Raw genomic sequence first — 19246 nt, forward strand, 5'->3', positions numbered from 1 at the left:
TTCTTAATTCTCCATGGGCAGATGATTGGAATGCTATCACTTGTATATTGAAGTTCATTAAAGGTTTTGTTGCAAAAGGGTTTGTTATATGGACACAATAATCATACTAGAGTTGTATGTTATTTAGATGTTGATTGGGTAGACTCTTCTTCTGATAGGAGATCTACTTTTGAATATGGTGTCTTCATTGGTGATAATTTGATCTCTTGAAAGAGCAAGAAACAAAATGTTGTAGCAAGATCTGGTGTGAAAGAAGAATATAGAGCTATGGCCTCAACTACTTATGAGCTTAAGTCATTACTTAAAGAATTGAAATTTCGAGAGGTCACTCAAATGACACTTATATGTGAATATAAAGTTGGTCTTCATATTATCTCAAATCTTCTCTTTCATGAAAGAGTCAAACATATTGACGTTGATTGTCATTTTATTTGAGAAAAAAATTGTATTTGAAGAAATCAAGATTGAGTGTGTTAACTGTAGTGATCAACTAGCATATGTGTTTACTAAATCATGAGGACCTAGAATTGATTATATTTATAACAAGTTTGATACATACGATATAAATGCTCTAGCTTGAAAGGGAGTGTTAGATGTAATAGGCTTATGTTCATCTCTTTAGCTTTTTCTATTTATAAATGTATAACTCTTATGTGCTATCTTCAGTTACTGTTAAAATTTTAACAAATGATGATAATGAGTTCCTATTCAAAGAGAGTATCATTCATTTCCCTTTTCAATTTTTTATTTTTATGAGTGTATTGAAAATATTTTATAATTTGGTTTAGACGTAATTCAATACCAGAAATCTGGCTTGTAAAGTGTGGTTTGTTACCCATTTATATACTCCTTTTAGGCTTTATCTCAAGTGGATGAGAGATTTGGATTCTTTCCCATACACCACTCATGTTAGGCATTATTTAGCTAGTTATATGTATATGAACATGGCAGGTCACCATTGCTAGTGAATTTAGGATAACATCTGATACCATGTTACAATTCATAAGAGAAAATGAGAAGAGACTTTTTGGGAGAAAAGTATTATATCATTAGTTATTTTGAATCTGTTACATCAATGAGCTTTATAGCTACTCTTTGAGTGCTGACAGAGAAGTATTAGCTTTATACCAGAAATCTGGCTTGTAAAGTGAGGGTTGTTACCCATTTATATACTCTTTTAAGGCTTTATCTCCACCAGATATGAGATTTGGATTCTTCCCAGTGCACTACTCATGTCAAGCATTATTCGGCATAATAATATGGCTGGTGACCATTGTTGATGAATCTGGGATAACATTTGATACCATGTTACAGTTCATACAAGGAAAGGGGAAGAGAATTTCTTAGAGTATCATTAATTATTTTGAATCTTTTACATCAATGAGCTTTATAGCTACTCTTAGAGAGTTCTGAGAGAGAAGTATAAAGCTTTGTAGCTTTATCCCAGAAATCTGGTTTGTAGTATACACTCCTTTTATGTTTTATCTCTAGCAAATGTGAGATTTGGATTCTTCCTTTCACACCACTCATGTCAAGCATTATTTGGCGTGGTATATGGGTAATAACATGGCAGGTAACCATTGTTAATGAATCTAGGATAACATCTGATACCATGTTACATTTCATAAGAGAAAAGAAGAAATTTTTTGAGAAAAGTCTGAAATCATTAATTATTTTTGTTGGAATTCCCACATTAATGAGAAATAAGACCGATTTACAGTATATAAGTAGTGATTGCAAACCTTATCTTATAATCCGGTTTTGTAAGGTTGAGTTAAGTATATAAGTCCACTTCTCAACACTTTTGAATTTGTTACATCAGTGAGCTTTATAGCTACTCTTAGAGTGCTGAGCAAGCAATTGAAAACAGTTAGTGACAACTGTCTATTTGTAGCTGTCACTAAAACCGAATACTCATCAATTGAACATTTCTATCGGGGGCTTTTGACGTGCTCTGTTAATACTATTTTAGTTATTAATTAAATTTGGGGTTAATATATCAGTATGATGTTTGATTTGATCTAACGGTGTTGGATTATTTTTTCTGATGTTAATTGATTTGAAAATTGGAAGATATTTTGAAGGATGTTACTTTATTCTTGTTCTGAATTTTCAGGATCTGACTGAAGCATTGCTGTTGGCAGATCTAGAGCAAGATACAGTTTGTCACTGCTGTTCTTTGGACTGTGATTTCTGTTTTTTATTTTTTTTGATTTTTTATAATTATTTAACATCCCTAATTGAAGTGCATTTTATGTCTTTATGTTCCCGATTGCAGGTTGATTTTGTTCCAAATTTTGATAATTCCCAAAAAGAACCATCACTTCTACCAGCTCGCCTTCCAACTTTATTGTTGAATGGTTCTTCTGGCATTGCGGTGATTTTGGGTTTCCTTTCAAATGCTTGAAACATATCTGTGTTTTCTTGACAAATCAAGTATCTACTCATGTGGATCTGTCCATCTTTTATCTTCATCAGGTTGGCATGGCAACTAATATTCCTCCTCATAATCTTGGGGAAGTTGTAGATGTCCTGTGTGTGTTGATACATAATCCAGAAGCTACTGTGAGTGCTAAATCTTTCTCTCTCTCTCTCTCTCAAATGGAATCTCTTAAGACAGGAAATACAAAGGTTGTACAACAGAACAGTGAGCTCAGTCCCAAGGGATTGATAATTTAAGAACAGATGTGTAACTGACTCTAAACTGGTTTTTACTAACCCAAAAGCTATGTGAGTTAGCTGCCTTTGATCTCTGAATTTGCAGCCACCATTACCATTAATCTTCTTTGGTACTGCTGTCCAGACAAAGCTTATTGATCCCTAAGCGAGCTTTGGTTTTGCGAATAAATTTATCAATGATGAACTGTGAGGGGGCAATAGAAACAGCAAGGATGATAGTTTTGCCAAAACACTCCAAAAATGATAAACCATTTTCCCTCCATACAACCAAATCCCGCATTGTTGAAGGGGAGAAAAAGTAATAGGGGATTTTAGCTTCCTCATTTCCCCTCCCTTCTAATGCATTGTTTGTTTTAGGTTATTCACTATTCGTGGGTTCTGTAGGGATTGATTTGCGATTTGTGAGAATTGTGTATTTGATTTTTGGTGATTTGTGACGAGTTGTAGGGAAAGTTTTGAAAGAGTAAATGGAGCATGAAATGAGGAGATAGTGATAGATATATGGGGATTGTGTGATAAATTACTAACCCTTGTATCTAATATTTTATTTTTAAAATAACTATTTATTGTATTTTTCTATAATTTTTTATAATTATTATGGACAATGAATACATGATTTTTTTGAATAAATAATATTTTGTAAGATTTTTTTTTTATATTTTCTCAACTAAGTTTCTTAACCAGAAAATGTTTATATTTTAAAAATACATCCAATGACAATTTTGACATTATACTAAAAAACCCTGCAAACCTTCATTAATTGAATCAAATGAATAACCCATATCAAGAAACTTTCTACTCAAATGTACTATTTTCCATTAAACCAATGCACCTCGATTTTCATTCACTTTCTATCCGAATAACTCCAAATCAACCCAAAACCAAAGAACATAAATTTTGACCTAAACTGGTAAATTTTAAAAATTCGTTCCCTTGTCCTTCAGTTTGAACTAAACACACTGCATGAGTATACTTGCTTCAAAGGTATTTGCCTATTGTTTATTTCTTACACTGAAGTTGTCGTCAGTTAAAATTTTTACAGTGTATAAAAATTTTCCATGAAATTGGTGTGAAACATGCATGCAACAAATAGTGGATCTCAATTTTTTTTTGTAGTCACCTTGTTAGTGAAAGCTATTATGAGATTTCAGTATCATTTGTGAGTACATCAGTGCAAGACAAAACTGACACTTGAGAGAACAGAAATAGCCCCGGAGTTTTGAGGGGCCTTGTATCTCTCCTTCCAATTCCTTGGAAATTCTGTCTTCATATACTTCGTCCATAAGTAATAAATTTCTCAAAAACAGTGGAGGACAAATATTTTCTTTGTTTTGTGAATTTAATATTCAACTCCCTTTTTCCTTCTTTAATGTCAATGCTGGATTAATTTTGGTGTGTTGTAGTTGCAAGAATTGCTTGAATACATGCCTGGACCTGATTTTCCAACAGGAGGGCTGATTATGGGAAATCTTGGGTAAGTGTAACATTTTTACTATTATTAATATTTTTTTCCATTGTTGACTGGCCATTTTCCGTTGTATACCTGAAAACATTGACAATGGCAGTTTAATTTTGAATTGTTTACTCACAGAGAAAAGCTATCAACAAACTTTTCTATTGGCTGAAAATTTGTTGGATATCACAAGAGATGTGGGTCCCACTCCATAGTTAATGATTTTATAGTTGTAAATATATTTTAGCCAATAAGAGTGTATTATATATATATTGTGTTGCTAGCTTTCCTCTTTGTATTATATATATTGTGTTGCTGTATCATTAGTTAATTTTATCAAATTTTCCTATAATGTTTATTTTTCTTCTCTTTTACTTTTTTTTTTTCTGAATTTGTTGTACTATGTGATTTTTGGTTTGATATATTCTCTTTATTCATAAGGATCTTAGAGGCATATCGTACTGGTCGAGGACGCGTTGTTATCAGAGGGAAAACTGATATTGAATTACTTGATTCTAAGACTAAACGGACTGCAATAATCATAAAAGAGGTGACACTCTAGATTTTACTAGATTTGACATTAGAAAATTTGATATACTTGCTTTATTTTCTGTGGAAAATTGAATACTGATTTTATTTTATGATTGGATTAGATTCCTTACCAGACCAACAAAGCAAGTTTAGTTGAGAAGATTGCTGAACTTGTAGAAAACAAGGTATTACTGTGTTCTAGAAAAAGATTTTCTCAAAAATACTATAACGTCAATATAACTTTATCTTCTTGAAGTTGCATGCTTGTATACTTTTGTGATAGTTAATAATATATTGAGAGATGGAGGAGTGGTGATTATGGGGGTGTTTGGAAACTTCTTTAGAAGTAGACATTTGGATGGTGTTAGGTTAGTTTTTTAATTTAGGTTTGTGCTACAACTTAAAAGTTTTGAAAATTTTCTGGTCCATATGAACAATATCTCTTCTGTTTTTGTCATTGTCTCATTCTCCGTTTTTAAGATCATAGTGGTGGTTATTGGATAGGCTATGACATTTCTGGGTAGCATTAATGATTGTAGTGTTCAAGAAGCATAACATGTTTTTTGAATTTAAATAAATATGAAAACAGGTTATATAAAAATTGTTTTAAACAGTTTAACTAAACTGATGTTTACTCTTTCATTTATGGAAATAAGGATCATTGAAGACACTTTTCCATAAATTAGGGACCAAAAGGTGATGAATTTTTTGAGGGACTAAAAGTCAACATTTTCCTATTTGTAAGGACTAGAAATACAGTCAACCCATGTGAAAAATTGTATTTTTTTGCTGCTGTTGATTTCTATTGAGTAAAAGAAATAGAATTTTTGTGAATGTATTTTCCACAATCCTGTGAACTATATGCAAGAGTGTTACAAGTATTGTCAATGTCATAATTAACATCAGAACAGTGTAGGGTATCACAACTTCCCAAGATGCATTGAAATATCATTCTAAATATCTAGGCCATTTGGTGTAATAAATATTTAAGACACTCTTATCTCCTAGCATAATTGTATTTCTGACAATTTCTGACTTCTGCTGCTATACTATCATTTGAAGCTTTTAACCTAGTTATGCTTTTAGTGTTTTTCTTATGTAATTTGTTTGAAAAGTGATTCTGTTGTTGATAATGACTTACCTATGGGAACAGGATTTGGTTGGTTGAATATTATAATGTTTTATGTTGAATTATTCATGTGTATACAACACACACAAAATTGGACAAGCAAAAAGCTTTTAAGTTGTTGCTCATACTTACATCTTGTGAATTTATATGCAAGCATATGTTACTTTGAGCTCAGGTTTGATTTTTTATTTTATGTATCCACTTATGAAGTATTTTTTTATTCTAAATTAACATTTTTTTTAACTTGCATGCTGCATCTAGCATGCGTATTCTGTAACCTAATTTTGTTATTTGTTAACAGAGTCTAGATGGTATAAGTGATATTCGGGATGAGAGTGATCGATCTGGAATGCGTATTGTCATTGAGGTAGAATACATAAATATGGCTCTACTCCTCTGTTATCTTACTGAATAGGCACATACAAAAACAGAGAAAAATAAGAAAAGGAGAAGAGACTGTTGAGTGGGTCACTAAAATGAATCTCTGTCACTGCAGCTGAAGCGGGGATCAGATCCATCCATTGTTCTGAATAATCTTTATCGCTTAACATCTCTGCAATCTACGTTTAGCTGTAATATGGTGGGGTAAGTTGTTTGTAGTTTACACTATTACACATGTTTTAAAATAGTGAATATATTGTTTGAAATGATACTCTCTCCTGGTGACACTTCGGATGCTTTGATGGATCTCTATAAGATTTGTATTGTGATAGATAATATATTTTAGAAATATTTTGGTAACACTTCTATTTTTGGGTTGGATATTTGTGGGTCGAAATTTGTTAGAGGTCAAACAGAGAAAAGTAAAATAAATTTTCGAATCTAATTGAATTGAGAAGAGTTACAATGTGACAGAAAACAATATTTATACAAAGGGAAACCTAAATAGCTTATAACTGATCACTAACTACTAAAGCTTAACAAGAAGGAACTTAAACTAGCTTGGGCCAGCTATCACTTTGACAGCTATCCCCCCTCTCCCCAAGCTCAAGCTGGGGTAATCGGTTGAAGCAGCATCACTGTGAACTTGCACTGAAGATGCAGGAACTGTACTGAAGATAAGGGCTTGGTTTTCTGCAATGATCGCATCATGACTGTTTTCCTCTATGATCTTGCGAAGTATTTTTGCATAATCTTCCTCTTTTATTCTTCCCTTCTAACCTTAGAAATGGCGTCTCTAAATACTTCCACCTTATTTCATGAACTACATATTTATTTTCATGAGTGCATTGTTTTCACATGAATATAACTTTTTATATTTTTATAAGACAATCATTACTTACACGACAGTATAACGTTTTTGAAAGTGTTAATACACAGTTGATAAGCGCCCCACTCAGTGGAGTATTTATGTGCTTGGTTCTTCCTGTTCAATATCTAGCTTTTGAGAGTGAGTTTTCCGAGTGCTTATCAATTAGTAATAGAGCTGGTTGTCAGTATCTTGAAAAGGAATACTGATGAGGGGTTCTGACTGGTGGAGAGTTTTTACCTGCAAGAGAGTTAAGTGAAGTGTTATAGAGCGAAAACCTCTGAACACCAACTTTTAGGCGATGCTATGATTGGAAGTGGGGTATTATCTGGTGCCTAAGTTCCAAATGGAGTTGTATGGAATGCTTGGTGGGGTATGTAAATGTTTGGTTCTCGCTGCTTAATAGCTATCTTGCTTTTGAGGGTGGGTTCTGCAAATGCCTGAGTGCTTATCAATTATTTATTAACAAATTCTAAAGAACAATACTGTCACCTAATTACAAACTATAAAAATATATATTTGTGTGAATCGATTGCTCTAAGATTAGAGAGGGTGAGTGTCATTTATCTAGATTTCAAAGGAGGCGAATGCAATTTTTTTCAATGTTGGTATCTCATTGTTGGAGTATAGGGCACTCTAATATTCATTAACATCAATATTAGCAGAGAGATATTTACCAAATGCATATGGTTGATTCTTGTTCTATAATATGAATTCAATCAATTTTTGGTCATCTTATTATTTTGTTCTTTTTGATGTTTCTCTAATTTATTTTTTACTCTTTATAAGCTTCACGTCTTAAACGTACTTTATTGCCTGATTTCTTTGAAGCATTCTAAATGGACAACCTAAACAAATGGGGCTGAAGGAATTACTCCAGGTAAGTCCTTACTGTCCCAAGAACTCTATGGTGTTCACGTCATCTCTTGAAATGTTCTTTTGAAAGATGTTCTTGATTTCTATCAAGCATAACATTGGTTTTCTTGTTAAGAACTTGTTGATATTCTTCAATATATTTCTTGTCCCTAGAAAACACAAACTTATGTCCTTGTACAGATTCAGAAGAAATGTGTTGAACTAGTACGTTTGACCCAAATTAGCATAACTAATACACCTTTATTTTTTAAATAAAAATAGATTCATTGTTACTACATTATATTATTAAATTTTCAAACTGTCTGTTAAGTTTTTAAACTTAATTTCATCTTGTTCCTTTTATTATGATTAATGTTCCTTTTTGAACCCATTAAACCAAATTCTGGTCTTTCTCCGAAATGGCTCCCTTCTATGACCTGGTTTGGGAAAACCCTAATCTGGTTTCTTTTATTGCGTGAACTGAGCAGGAAGAGATGCATACTAGTTTGTGCTTTTAACTGCAACTAGTTCGTCCTCTTCCTTACTTCGATGGCCATGAATGGTATCCTTTAGCTACAACATAGGATCTTCTATGAAAGCAAAGGCTACCTCTACTTTGCTCTAATGAATTTATTTTGCATTTTGAATCTGTAATGTTTTTTTTTAACTGAATATAATTTCAATTTTTAAAATTAGTATATTCATAATTCATGTCTTTTTGTCAATTTCTGTCCACATAAAACTCTCGAGTCTTTATTTTCTACACCAATAGGATCTAAGTGCATTGTGGAGTAAAATATGTTCAAAAGGTTTAGCATAGTTATTCAAACTGGACTGGACTGCCCAGTGTAACTTGTCAGATTCGGAAATGTGTGATGGCTGGTCTGTTAACTAACAAAACCAGGAGGATTTGAGAACTGGTATGAATAGGTGAAACTGGCACATAACTGGCCAAAACTAGTTTGAACTGGTGTTTTATCTTTTATTTTTTCAATTTTTGAAATTATTTTGAAATAATTTATAACTAAATAAACTAACATATTTAATAAAAATAACAAATATGTGTAAATTATTTATTATTTAAAAACTATCAATTTTCTCGTTTTTATAATTTTTTATATCTTCATTCGTTATAATTTTATATTGTATTGGTTTATCATTTTATTTTAGTTTATAACATTTAAATTTAATTATTATGATATGTTAGATTTGAGCATTTATACACACTTTGATTCTTTTGATCTTGTAAAATGATATTTTTTTAGATTTTAGGGATATAAATTAGCTTAAATCTACCTTTCAGGCATTCTTAGACTTCAGATGCTCTGTTGTTGAGAGACGTGCATTGTTTAAGTTATCACAAGCACGAGGGAGAAAACATATTGTTGAGGTACGTTACAGATACAATAAGATATATTTGTGTATGCGTCTTTTAACATTTGCTTTAAGTGTACATTCATACATGTCCCCATGGTAGAGGTTGTTTTTATAACTTATTTGTGGTTTAGTTACTGTCAATGCAATAGTTGTGAAAACCAGTTCAAGAACAAAATTCTATTTTACCTCCCTGATGAAGCATGTTTTGTTTCTTATTTGTTTTGCTTTGCATACTCAACATTGTTAAAGTCTTTACTATCTGTGTTATATGGTTATGTCTTAGATTGTTAATTTTTTTTTGCTGGGTTAATTTTTCCCATTGTTTGGACATGTGCAAAGAAACTCATATAAAATGTGAACCCAACTATAGTTTTTTACCGAAGGATATTTAAAAATGTACACTTGTGGGCTGAAACTTAAAGTTTAATTTTAAGGGTTAAATATGTTTTTGGTCCCTTAACTTTCAGTAGATTTTGGAATTAATCCATTTTGAAAGTTTGGACCAATTTAGTCCTTCATCTTTCGAAATACGTGAATTTAGTCCTTTTAATCAAATTTTGTTAGGTTTATTTGATGTTTTGTACACATTTCAGGATTATATTTGAGTTGTTTATACGGTTTGATACATTTTTACTTTAATGTTAAGTTAAATATTATTATGAAATGCGTTTGAAATATCAAATAAACTTAACAAAATTTGATTAAAAAGACTAAATTCACGTATTTTGAAAGCTGATGGACTAAATTGGTTCAATGTTTTGAAATTGACTAATTCCAAAATTCACTGAAAGTTAAGGGACCAAAAACATATTTAACCCTAATTTTAATTAGGAGATAACATAAAAAAAAGAGGAAAAGTTAGTTACATTGAAGGAGAGAATAGATTATTTTCAGTTGTTTTTAATATGTTATAGGTGCATTGCTCTTACTTGCTTCTATTTCTATTAACTTACACTAATAGTACTATATCCCTTGTTAATAGAAACATCAAAGTGTTCTTATAATTTAAGTGAAAGAAACAAAGGAAAATAGTGTGGTTGAGGCAGAGACAATCACTACTCGTCCACTGTTATTTTCTATTTTGGACTCTGTAACTAACTTAGGAATTCTGTAACTTGCTCAGTTACTGACAGCTATATCTATTATCGTAGTCAGCTTCAGAAATGTAGTTATCCTGTCCTATGGTTAGGAGCACCTTTGTGCAGCTTCGTATAGCTCTCTGACTACCTTAGTAAAGGTGACTTTTGGAATCTCTCTCTCCGAAAGAAGTTTTTGTTTATGTCGTGTCTAGAGTGTATATATTAAGTGTATTTAGATTCTCTATAAATAGAGTATGCAATTCAGTGGTTTTACTGTATGTTTTAGCCAAAATAAACCCCTTTGTTACAAGAGATGGTAAAGAAAAAAAAATTGGATTTGGAAAATTGTATGCTCTAGGATCGAATGAAATCATGAGAATAATTAGTGTAATTTAGTTTCTTTTGTGGCTCTAAGCTTATGTTTGCACAAATTCAGGGTATTCTTATTGGGTTTGATAATCTGGATGAGGTGATTTGCATAATTCGTGAAGCATCGAGTAACTCAGCAGCAGCAGTTGGTTTGCGCAATGGTAAACTTTTAAACTTTTTTTATTTTTTATTTTTTGTGATTATATGCCCTGGCATTATATGAAGAAGAGGATGCTTATGCTTTCCCATAGCTTGATACCCTGTTGGAAACTTTTCATTTTGAATCCCTATCTTCTGAACATTGTTATTGAAATGAAATCCATGTAATTTTTGCTTGAAATTTGGTATCTTCAGCCATTTAATGTGGATAAGTAATATCCCTTTGCAGCATTCGGTCTCTCTGAGAAACAAGCTGAAGCTCTTTTGGACATAAGTCTTAGAAGATTGACCCTTCGTGAGGTTCTTATACTGAGTCCTATAACTACACTTGAATAACTGTTATGTTTCCTTACCAAGATTTCTATAAAGAATTAAATACATATTTGATAACAGCATAAGTAGAATTATAAGCTTTGTATGGTGCAGAGTGGAAACTTTCTGGCTGAAAGTAAATCTTTGATGGAACAAATTTCGAAGTTAGAGGAACTGTTGTCCAGCAGGAAAAATATACTGGAGGTATAGTTTCAGTTTGAATCTGTTTCACTTGTTCATAATGTACTTGAATTCTCTACTGCTTAGGGAAGAAATTAAAACTAAGCTGAAATAGAGCAGTTTATAAAAACTGAAAATGAATTTGTATTAGTTTTTGTTGTATAATATATAAAGGGTGCATAAATAAAAAAAAAATTATTTGTACTTATAAAAGAATGAGGGGTGCAAGTGCCCACCCTCATCTCTATGCAGATCCGTCACTGAATACACCTTAACTAACTAAGTAGTTTGCACAACAAATTACGCTTGTATCACCTATATGCTGGTATGGCAATGTATGAATTTATATTATAGCTGATGAAAAGGGCAGCCTGAGTTGTGGTAGTTACAGAGTATGACCATAATTTATGCAGTTGTAATATCTGAAAAAACCTTCGTGGGTTGCAAGGAATATTGTAGATGGTAATTTCGACCATATAGCCATTGGGAATCATCTGGATGCTGTGTTGATGGCAATTGATTAAAATACAAAGAAAGCTGCTAATGAATATTTTGGAGACAACAGTGGCAATGTTTTCATTAGAAAATGGTGTAGACATGCCTTGCGTGATGGTTGAATTGATTCTACCTGATCTCTAGAAATATGCTAGGTTGAATTGTACCTGACTGAGCGTGGATCTTAAGCCTATCTGAACTGTTTAGGGCAGACACATAATTGATCACCAGAGGGGCAGATCCGTGAAGAGAGGATGCTGGTGATCATGGCACCAAAATGGCATTATGAGCAGCTGGAAATGTGTGCCACTGAGGAATGCAGAGTACAAAAGAACTGCGTCTCTCAAGCTTTATCCTAAAAATTCTGGCTGCTGGTTGATTGTTGCATTTGAAGTCTGTTTATGGTTTTTGCTGGAAAAATTGTATGGAAGTAGTGAGGATGGGGTATGTCAAGAATGACAATGAAGCAGTAGTTGGGTGTAATTTTTTATTGCTAAAAACAGCACAATGACATATGTATTATGAAACCTTAAATTTTATATGCATAGATAAGTTTTTTGTGCATTATTAGAGATTTTTTGGGGCTGACCTGTGTGACCTCTATCTCGTATTTTTAGCTAATAGAACAAGAAGCAATTGAACTGAAGAATAAGTTTGCCAATCCAAGACGTTCAATGTTGGAGGACACTGATAATGGTCAACTTGAGGACATTGATGTTATTCCAAATGAAGATATGTTATTGGTATGTGTCACTTTTCTTCAATTAATAGGTATTGTTTGGACTCTTTTAATTTTATTTTCTTTTACTTTCAGGCACTTAGTGAAAAAGGTTATCTGAAACGGATGAAGCCAAGCACTTTTAACCTACAAAATCGTGGAACAGTTGGAAAATCTGTAGGAAAACTAAGAGTGAATGATTCAATGTCTGATTTTATCGTTTGTCGTGCACATGATCATGTCCTATATTTCAGGTTATTTTTTATACTCTTGAATCAAGTAGTGTCTGCCTATTTGAAAAATCCAAATATGCAATAAAATTGTAATTCACGTAACAAACACAAATTAAGTTTCAATTAATGATTGCAATTGAGTAATTTTATATGTAAAAATTGCAATTCTCCCAATTCTTCCAATTGGAGGCTTTAATTAGCGAAGTAAGACTTATAAAGTATTCACATAATTAAGTGTGCTTTGAAAATATCTTTTTAAAATGCTAAAATGAAAAAAAAAAAAAAATCTCAAATTTGATAGGTTCACAGACCAGCCAGTTGGTCCACTTTTTTGCAGGGCCTGAACAAGCTAGAATGACCTGTTTTGCGATGCTTCAAAATTTTTAGTGTGGGGTTAATACTGGGAAAGTGAGAAAGACTGTTGAATAAATCTCCTTTAATTGTTTAGTTTCAATATATTTGTACGCCTAGAAACTCAGTCAGCCATTTACGGAAAGTCTAATCCTTGGCATATTGCTGGAATACATGTTTCATTTCATTGTTAAACCATATACAATGAGGTTTGCTGTTACAGTGCAATTTTGAACTCTTCATTAATGGGTGAAATCGCATGTTGATCCATAAAAATGAGCTTGATCCATTCTGTATTAGCGGGGCTGTCAGCATGGAATTTCCTCAACATTAGTATTGGACTTGGAAAGAGTGTCAAAGCATGTTTTGATATTTGTTAGCATTTCTGTTAATATAATTATAAAAAAATGTATAGACATTACTTTTCATCATGATGTGTATAGAACGTGGAGTTTGTTTTAATTTGGTATTCACCTTTTTCTAGAGGATATTGCAGCTGATCTAGTTAATTTGAATATGCCATGGCTTGTGAAAATTTTCAGTGATAAGGGAACAGTATACTCAGCTCGTGCTTACAAAATTCCTGAATGTAGCCGAACTGCTGCTGGCACTCCTCTTGTTCATGTATCTCTTTGTCCTTTCTCTTTCTCTACTCATACTTATACTTGCCGGATAACGGGAACAAAGATAATATGAATGAGCTGTCTTCACTTTAACAAAGATAATATGAACAAAGATACTTGCCGGATAATTGTTGAAAGGATTAGTGACAAAATAAGTTTGGGAGGGGTAGTACCACTCTGGTACTGTGTCGAGAAGAGAAAAATCAAGAAGGAATATAGCGAACTGTTTTGGGTACACCTTGAATATTCTTATTTATAATGGAGAAGAATACAATAATAAGGAACAAAATCAATATCTAATAATAGAAAATATATGGTAAGATATGTCCCTATCTATCAAATCATGTCATGTCTTAATTCATATCTTACATAATAAAATCATATCTCTAACAATATTCACATATCGTCTTTTGAAAAATGTATTGGAACATTAAAAGAAAGTATTCAAATGAATTGCTAATTACAACTTATTTTTCATGTTAGATATCTTATGAGATTACTCTATCTACAGATAACTTTTCTTTTTGGTGAGGGTGACAACTTAGAAAAGAGCAGTAAAATGATTTAGAGGTAAATTTTGGAAAATGTTAGAAAGCTTAATGGATAAGATTCAGAGAAAATGCAAGAGAACGGTAGAAAGGAAAAGTGACTTCTTATTTTCTCAATTATCAAGGATACAAATTGGAATTTCTAGTGTCTAGGTTGTTACAAAAGAGTTACTAATAGCTATGTCAGTAATTTAACAGCTAACTGAGATGTAACTAAAGCAAAGTTAACCAACTATCAACTGATGCAGAACTGCCTCTGTCATTAGTACTCTAATAGAGGCAGTGGAATGGAGAAAAAAATAGGATTTGGATAAAAAATGGAAGTTTGTGCTGGAAGTTGAGGTTTGCACCCTTCTATATATTATTATTTGGTTCCATTTCTAGTTGACGTGGGATCTCTTGTAATTATATTGCAAGAGACTAATTTCACTACCTTCTAGTCACATGAAAATTACTCTAATCATTTTATAATTTGGGTTTGGTATTTTTTAAAAATATTTTATATTTCTGTATATAAAATTCAACTGTAACTATGGATTTTAAATTTTAACAAAAATTGCAAAATAACAAATTTTCTTCTGTTTGTTTCTTGTGATCCAGATTTTATCTTTATCTGATGGTGAAAGAATAACATCCATTATTCCTGTGAGTGAGTTTGTGGAGGATCAATTTTTGCTGATGCTAACAATGCAAGGCTATATCAAGAGAGTATCCTTGAATTTGTTTTCATCCATCAGGTCTACCGGGATCATAGCTATTCAGTTGGTTTGTTCCCTTGTTTGAATTCCCTCTGTTTACATTACTACATTGTTAAGTTTCTCTGCTGACATCTTTTCCTGAGTGTTATTGATGCATACTGTTTAAATTTAAAGGTTCCCGATGATGAGCTAAAATGGGTCCGTCTTTGCACAAATGATGACTTAGTAGCCATGGCTTCACACAATGGAATGGTCATGCTGTGCCAATGCAGTAAGGCAAGTTGCTGACAGTTATTATTTCTATTTCTGTAGTTAATGTTCAAATTCTGTAAACACGGAAATACAAGTTACTTAAATCTCAACTAAATATGCAAAGAAATTATTTAAAAAAAAATAAGAGCCTTGAATTTTACTGCTATGAAGTGATATATTTCTACTGTTGTTTAGAATTTTCCGGAGGAGTTAATCCTCAACCTTACGCAATTAATGTTTTTTATAATTTACTTACTGGTTGTTAGCTAATTAGTTGTTTCTGTAGTATAAATAGTAATGTAGTGTGATACAATGTGTGAGAAGTAAATTTTCAAAATTCAGCACCATAATATTTTGTTGTCTTACTTTTCTTCTCTGCTTCTGTGAGTGTGTTCAATATATGTTATAACAAGTGATATCAAGAGGTATCTTGGTGTTCACTAGCTTGAGGAGGACAAAGACTAGATCTAGATGAATGGGTAGAATTTGAATTTTAAAATTCAAATCTAGATCTAGATGAATGGCTTAGATTGCTCCATGCTTACTTCACCCTTGCCTACCTGTCTTTGACTATGTTGGCCGAATTATGATTGGCTTCAAATGTTCCTTGCTTTTTTGCCCTTCAATAGTTACACTTCCCTAGATGATTGAGCTTATAAGCGCAATTACAAAATTTCTATTTCCACCTATTTTTCACAAAAAGGAACTCTACAAGAATTTTTTTGTTTAGGACTATTTAAGAGGCTCCATACTCATCTATTAGCCTTTTTAAATGGGCACTAGATGAGGAGGTTTATTAGGGACATGACATGAAGAGGTGTATAAGTTGAATAAGGTCATCATGTGTACCAAAGGTTGTGGAGTTTTAGAGTTACTATGTGTGAATTAACGATAGTTTACCTCTTTCTAGATGATCTATAAGTTTAACAATAGATGTTGGATTGCTATCCTATTTTTTTGGGATGGAATTTATCTATACAAGTGATTGAATTTGTCAGGATGCAACTGAAAAATTGAAAATATTTCTCATGCGGGATTGTTACCCCGCAAACACCAATTGTTTATGATTATAAAGCTACAGAAGGTAAGGCAGTCTTTACTACCTAGTACGAACAAATTGTTTTTATTGAGATTTTTCTGTAGCCAACAAACTTGACATGGCTTATGGAGTGGGGCTGACTGACGATTTATGATCCTCGGTGGCTTTCTCATCTACTTGCAACTACAAGGATATTGAGATATGGGAAGGGCACTTTTTGACATTGGGTATTTTAAAAAATAACAAATATTTCTGATGAAGTATTTGGCTGAAACCTTTTTTTGTAGCTTTTTGCTGTAATTTGTATTTTGTAGTTTTATTTTGACACTAGTTTATTGTATGTCACCTAATGTGTGTGTTAGAAGTGGGGCTCAATCCTCACCTTGCAAGTCAGTTTTGTGGGATTGAGTTAGGCTTAAAGTCCCACTTCTAACATGGTATCAGAGTCAAGTTAGAGCTTATCCTAGCGAGATTTCTTGGACATTTTGTTCCACCCGCTATCAGGCCGCTAACGGACCACCCGTTAATTTCTAATCCCACGTACGAGATGAAAATACCTCGGCGTAAGGGGGTGTGTTAGAAGTTCCACATCGACTAGAGATAATGTCAATTCATAATATATAAGTGGGTGCAATCCTTACCTTACAATCAGTTTTGTGGGGTTGAGTTAGACTTAAGCCCCACTTCTAATAGTGTATTTGTCTGGGCTTAATCACAAACTTGCAACATAGGCAGAATGGCATGTTTTCTCCTGGACTAGCATGTTCCACGGTTTCACAGCTCGGATACGTGTTAGATCACACATGAAATAGCAAAATAGTGGAATCAGTGGGGTCACAGTGCTTGCTAGTAAAATTGGTGGTATCGTGCAATCTCTTTGAGCACAAAAACATTTTATTTTTTTCCACTAAACGGATTTGGGGTTAAAATCCAAGCCCAAAATGTTATCAAAACATGAAAAAAAAAATGCAGATGGAAGACGATGCATTAGCGAACTGTTCCGAGGTTTTTACAAAAAGCATTTGTTTGGCCTTCTAGGTGTTCTTTGTCTGACTTGATAATTTTTCTTTCTGAAAATTTGGTATTTTCTTTAGGCTACTTAAGTTAAGTAATTAGGTATTTAAGTTGTTTTGTTTGTCACTGACGAGTTACGATTGACATGCTTTCTTTCTTATGGTGTATGATGACTTTAAGTTTGATCAAGTATTTTATAATTTGTCTTTTTGAACATTTGGTATTTTACTTGTCAATTACGAGCTATGACTTGATTGAAATGCTTTCTTTCTTATGGTTTATGATGACTATAAGTTTGATAAAGTGTTTTAAAGTGTGAAACTGGAATGAATTAGTGTATTCAATTATTTGTTATTTGCATGGGTATGTGTGTTAGTGTGTGTGTGTCTCTCTCTCTCTCTCTCTCTCTCTATATATATATATATATATATATATATATATATATATATATCGAATCTAAGGTTATGATCTCATAAATTACGATCTTGTGAGCACTTCATGATCCCAACCATATTCACGATTTTTCTACCTTGCAGATCCGCACACTAAGTAGAAATACACGGGGTTCACCTGCAATGAGACTAAAAAACGGGGATAGTATGGCCAGTGTGGACATTATACCAGCAGCCATGTGGAACAACTTGGAAACTTTGTCAAAATATCGTGAGAACAGGTAGTAGTGATGAAATCCTGAATGCTGAATCTGTTATTAAGTCTCAATTCTTTATTTTTCTCACATGTCTGGTGTCAGACATGTTCTGAATTAGAACAATCTCCTAGGATTGTGTAATTGTATATGAATCATGTTCATACCAACTTATAACTACATGTTTCCTTGATGAAAACATTTAGCATTGAACGAATAAAATAATAGATTAAGCTTCTTCATGTGTTTTATGAATGCATCCTGTCTTTTCTGAAATTTGTATCAGTAATAATATGAGAAGCGCCCAAACACTTGCCGAACCACCCTCAAAAGCTAGTTATTAAGGGAGAAGAACCAAACTCTTGTACTCCACCATGCATCCCATGCTACTTGATGTGGGACTTCTTTTTTGACAAACACTGTAAAAGCAGCTTGGTAGTTGCATTGGAGGACAATTCAGTGGGGTCCACTTTAGATGGGAGTTGCTAGCTGCAACAATCGGTTCTATCACTGCAAAATGGACCAGCATGACTAAAATATTGTTATTTAAACAAAGGAAGTTGTCGCATTAGAGGGAATTCTGAAATATTATTTTAAATTGTAGTAGAGAAACATAGATGGAATTGTTGGTTGGAGATGCACTTAGGCACCATATGATACCCATGTCCCCATCATAATATTAGTATTTTTTTGAATGCCTTGAAGATTCATTGGGAATTTCTCCTCTATGACCATATTATATTGTTAATGTTAATGACTACAGCCCTCCAATTTGAAGTTCCTGGAAGATTTAAGCATTTTTAAATTGTTGAGTCCAGGAGGAAAATTCTTTTTTATTTTATCTTTTGTCCTTGATAAACATATTTTTATTTAAAATTTTTAGAGCTATAAACTATAATTAAAAGTATTGTATATACGTTTATTCTTTCTAATATAGCTTTAGAACATGAGTCCTGATTTATGTAGGGGAAGTGTTTTGACATTGTGATGAGTTTTTTGTCTTTTGAAGGCATTATATGAGCAATTTATGAGATATGTCCTTATTATATTCATTTACTAAATTCCCAGTGGAAAGGGCCAGAAAGGCCCATGGTTGTTGTTCGTGTCTGAGAATGGTCATGGAAAGCGTGTCCCTTTGAGCAGTTTCAGGGTATCATCTTTGAATCGTGTTGGTTTGGTTGGATACAAGGTATTTTTTATTTTATAAAATTCCTTCTTTTGGCAATAATAGATGTTCTTTTTCATTTAAATGTTGGC

The 19246-nt window shown here is 32.7% G+C and overlaps 1 protein-coding gene across 1 annotated transcript in view; it reads left to right on the forward strand.

Moving 5' to 3' along the window:
* Positions 1 to 19246, forward strand: part of GYRA (DNA GYRASE A) — a 28136-nt gene that overhangs the window by 7748 nt on the left and 1142 nt on the right. The window contains exons 5-24 of the mRNA XM_028058701.2: positions 2117 to 2161; positions 2279 to 2377; positions 2479 to 2565; positions 4083 to 4153; positions 4574 to 4682; positions 4786 to 4848; positions 6094 to 6159; positions 6289 to 6377; positions 7873 to 7921; positions 9200 to 9286; positions 10789 to 10882; positions 11110 to 11180; positions 11307 to 11396; positions 12485 to 12610; positions 12682 to 12839; positions 13712 to 13793; positions 14941 to 15105; positions 15213 to 15314; positions 17880 to 18016; positions 19058 to 19178. Coding sequence (XP_027914502.1) covers positions 2117 to 2161; positions 2279 to 2377; positions 2479 to 2565; positions 4083 to 4153; positions 4574 to 4682; positions 4786 to 4848; positions 6094 to 6159; positions 6289 to 6377; positions 7873 to 7921; positions 9200 to 9286; positions 10789 to 10882; positions 11110 to 11180; positions 11307 to 11396; positions 12485 to 12610; positions 12682 to 12839; positions 13712 to 13793; positions 14941 to 15105; positions 15213 to 15314; positions 17880 to 18016; positions 19058 to 19178 — 1911 coding nt within the window. The remainder of the gene's footprint in view (positions 1 to 2116; positions 2162 to 2278; positions 2378 to 2478; positions 2566 to 4082; positions 4154 to 4573; positions 4683 to 4785; positions 4849 to 6093; positions 6160 to 6288; positions 6378 to 7872; positions 7922 to 9199; positions 9287 to 10788; positions 10883 to 11109; positions 11181 to 11306; positions 11397 to 12484; positions 12611 to 12681; positions 12840 to 13711; positions 13794 to 14940; positions 15106 to 15212; positions 15315 to 17879; positions 18017 to 19057; positions 19179 to 19246) is intronic.

The sequence above is a fragment of the Vigna unguiculata genome, chromosome 2, assembly GCF_037176805.1.
Source record: "Vigna unguiculata cultivar grain cowpea cultivar isolate G323 ecotype 2 chromosome 2, ASM3717680v1, whole genome shotgun sequence".
NCBI classification, from domain to species: domain Eukaryota; kingdom Viridiplantae; phylum Streptophyta; class Magnoliopsida; order Fabales; family Fabaceae; genus Vigna; species Vigna unguiculata.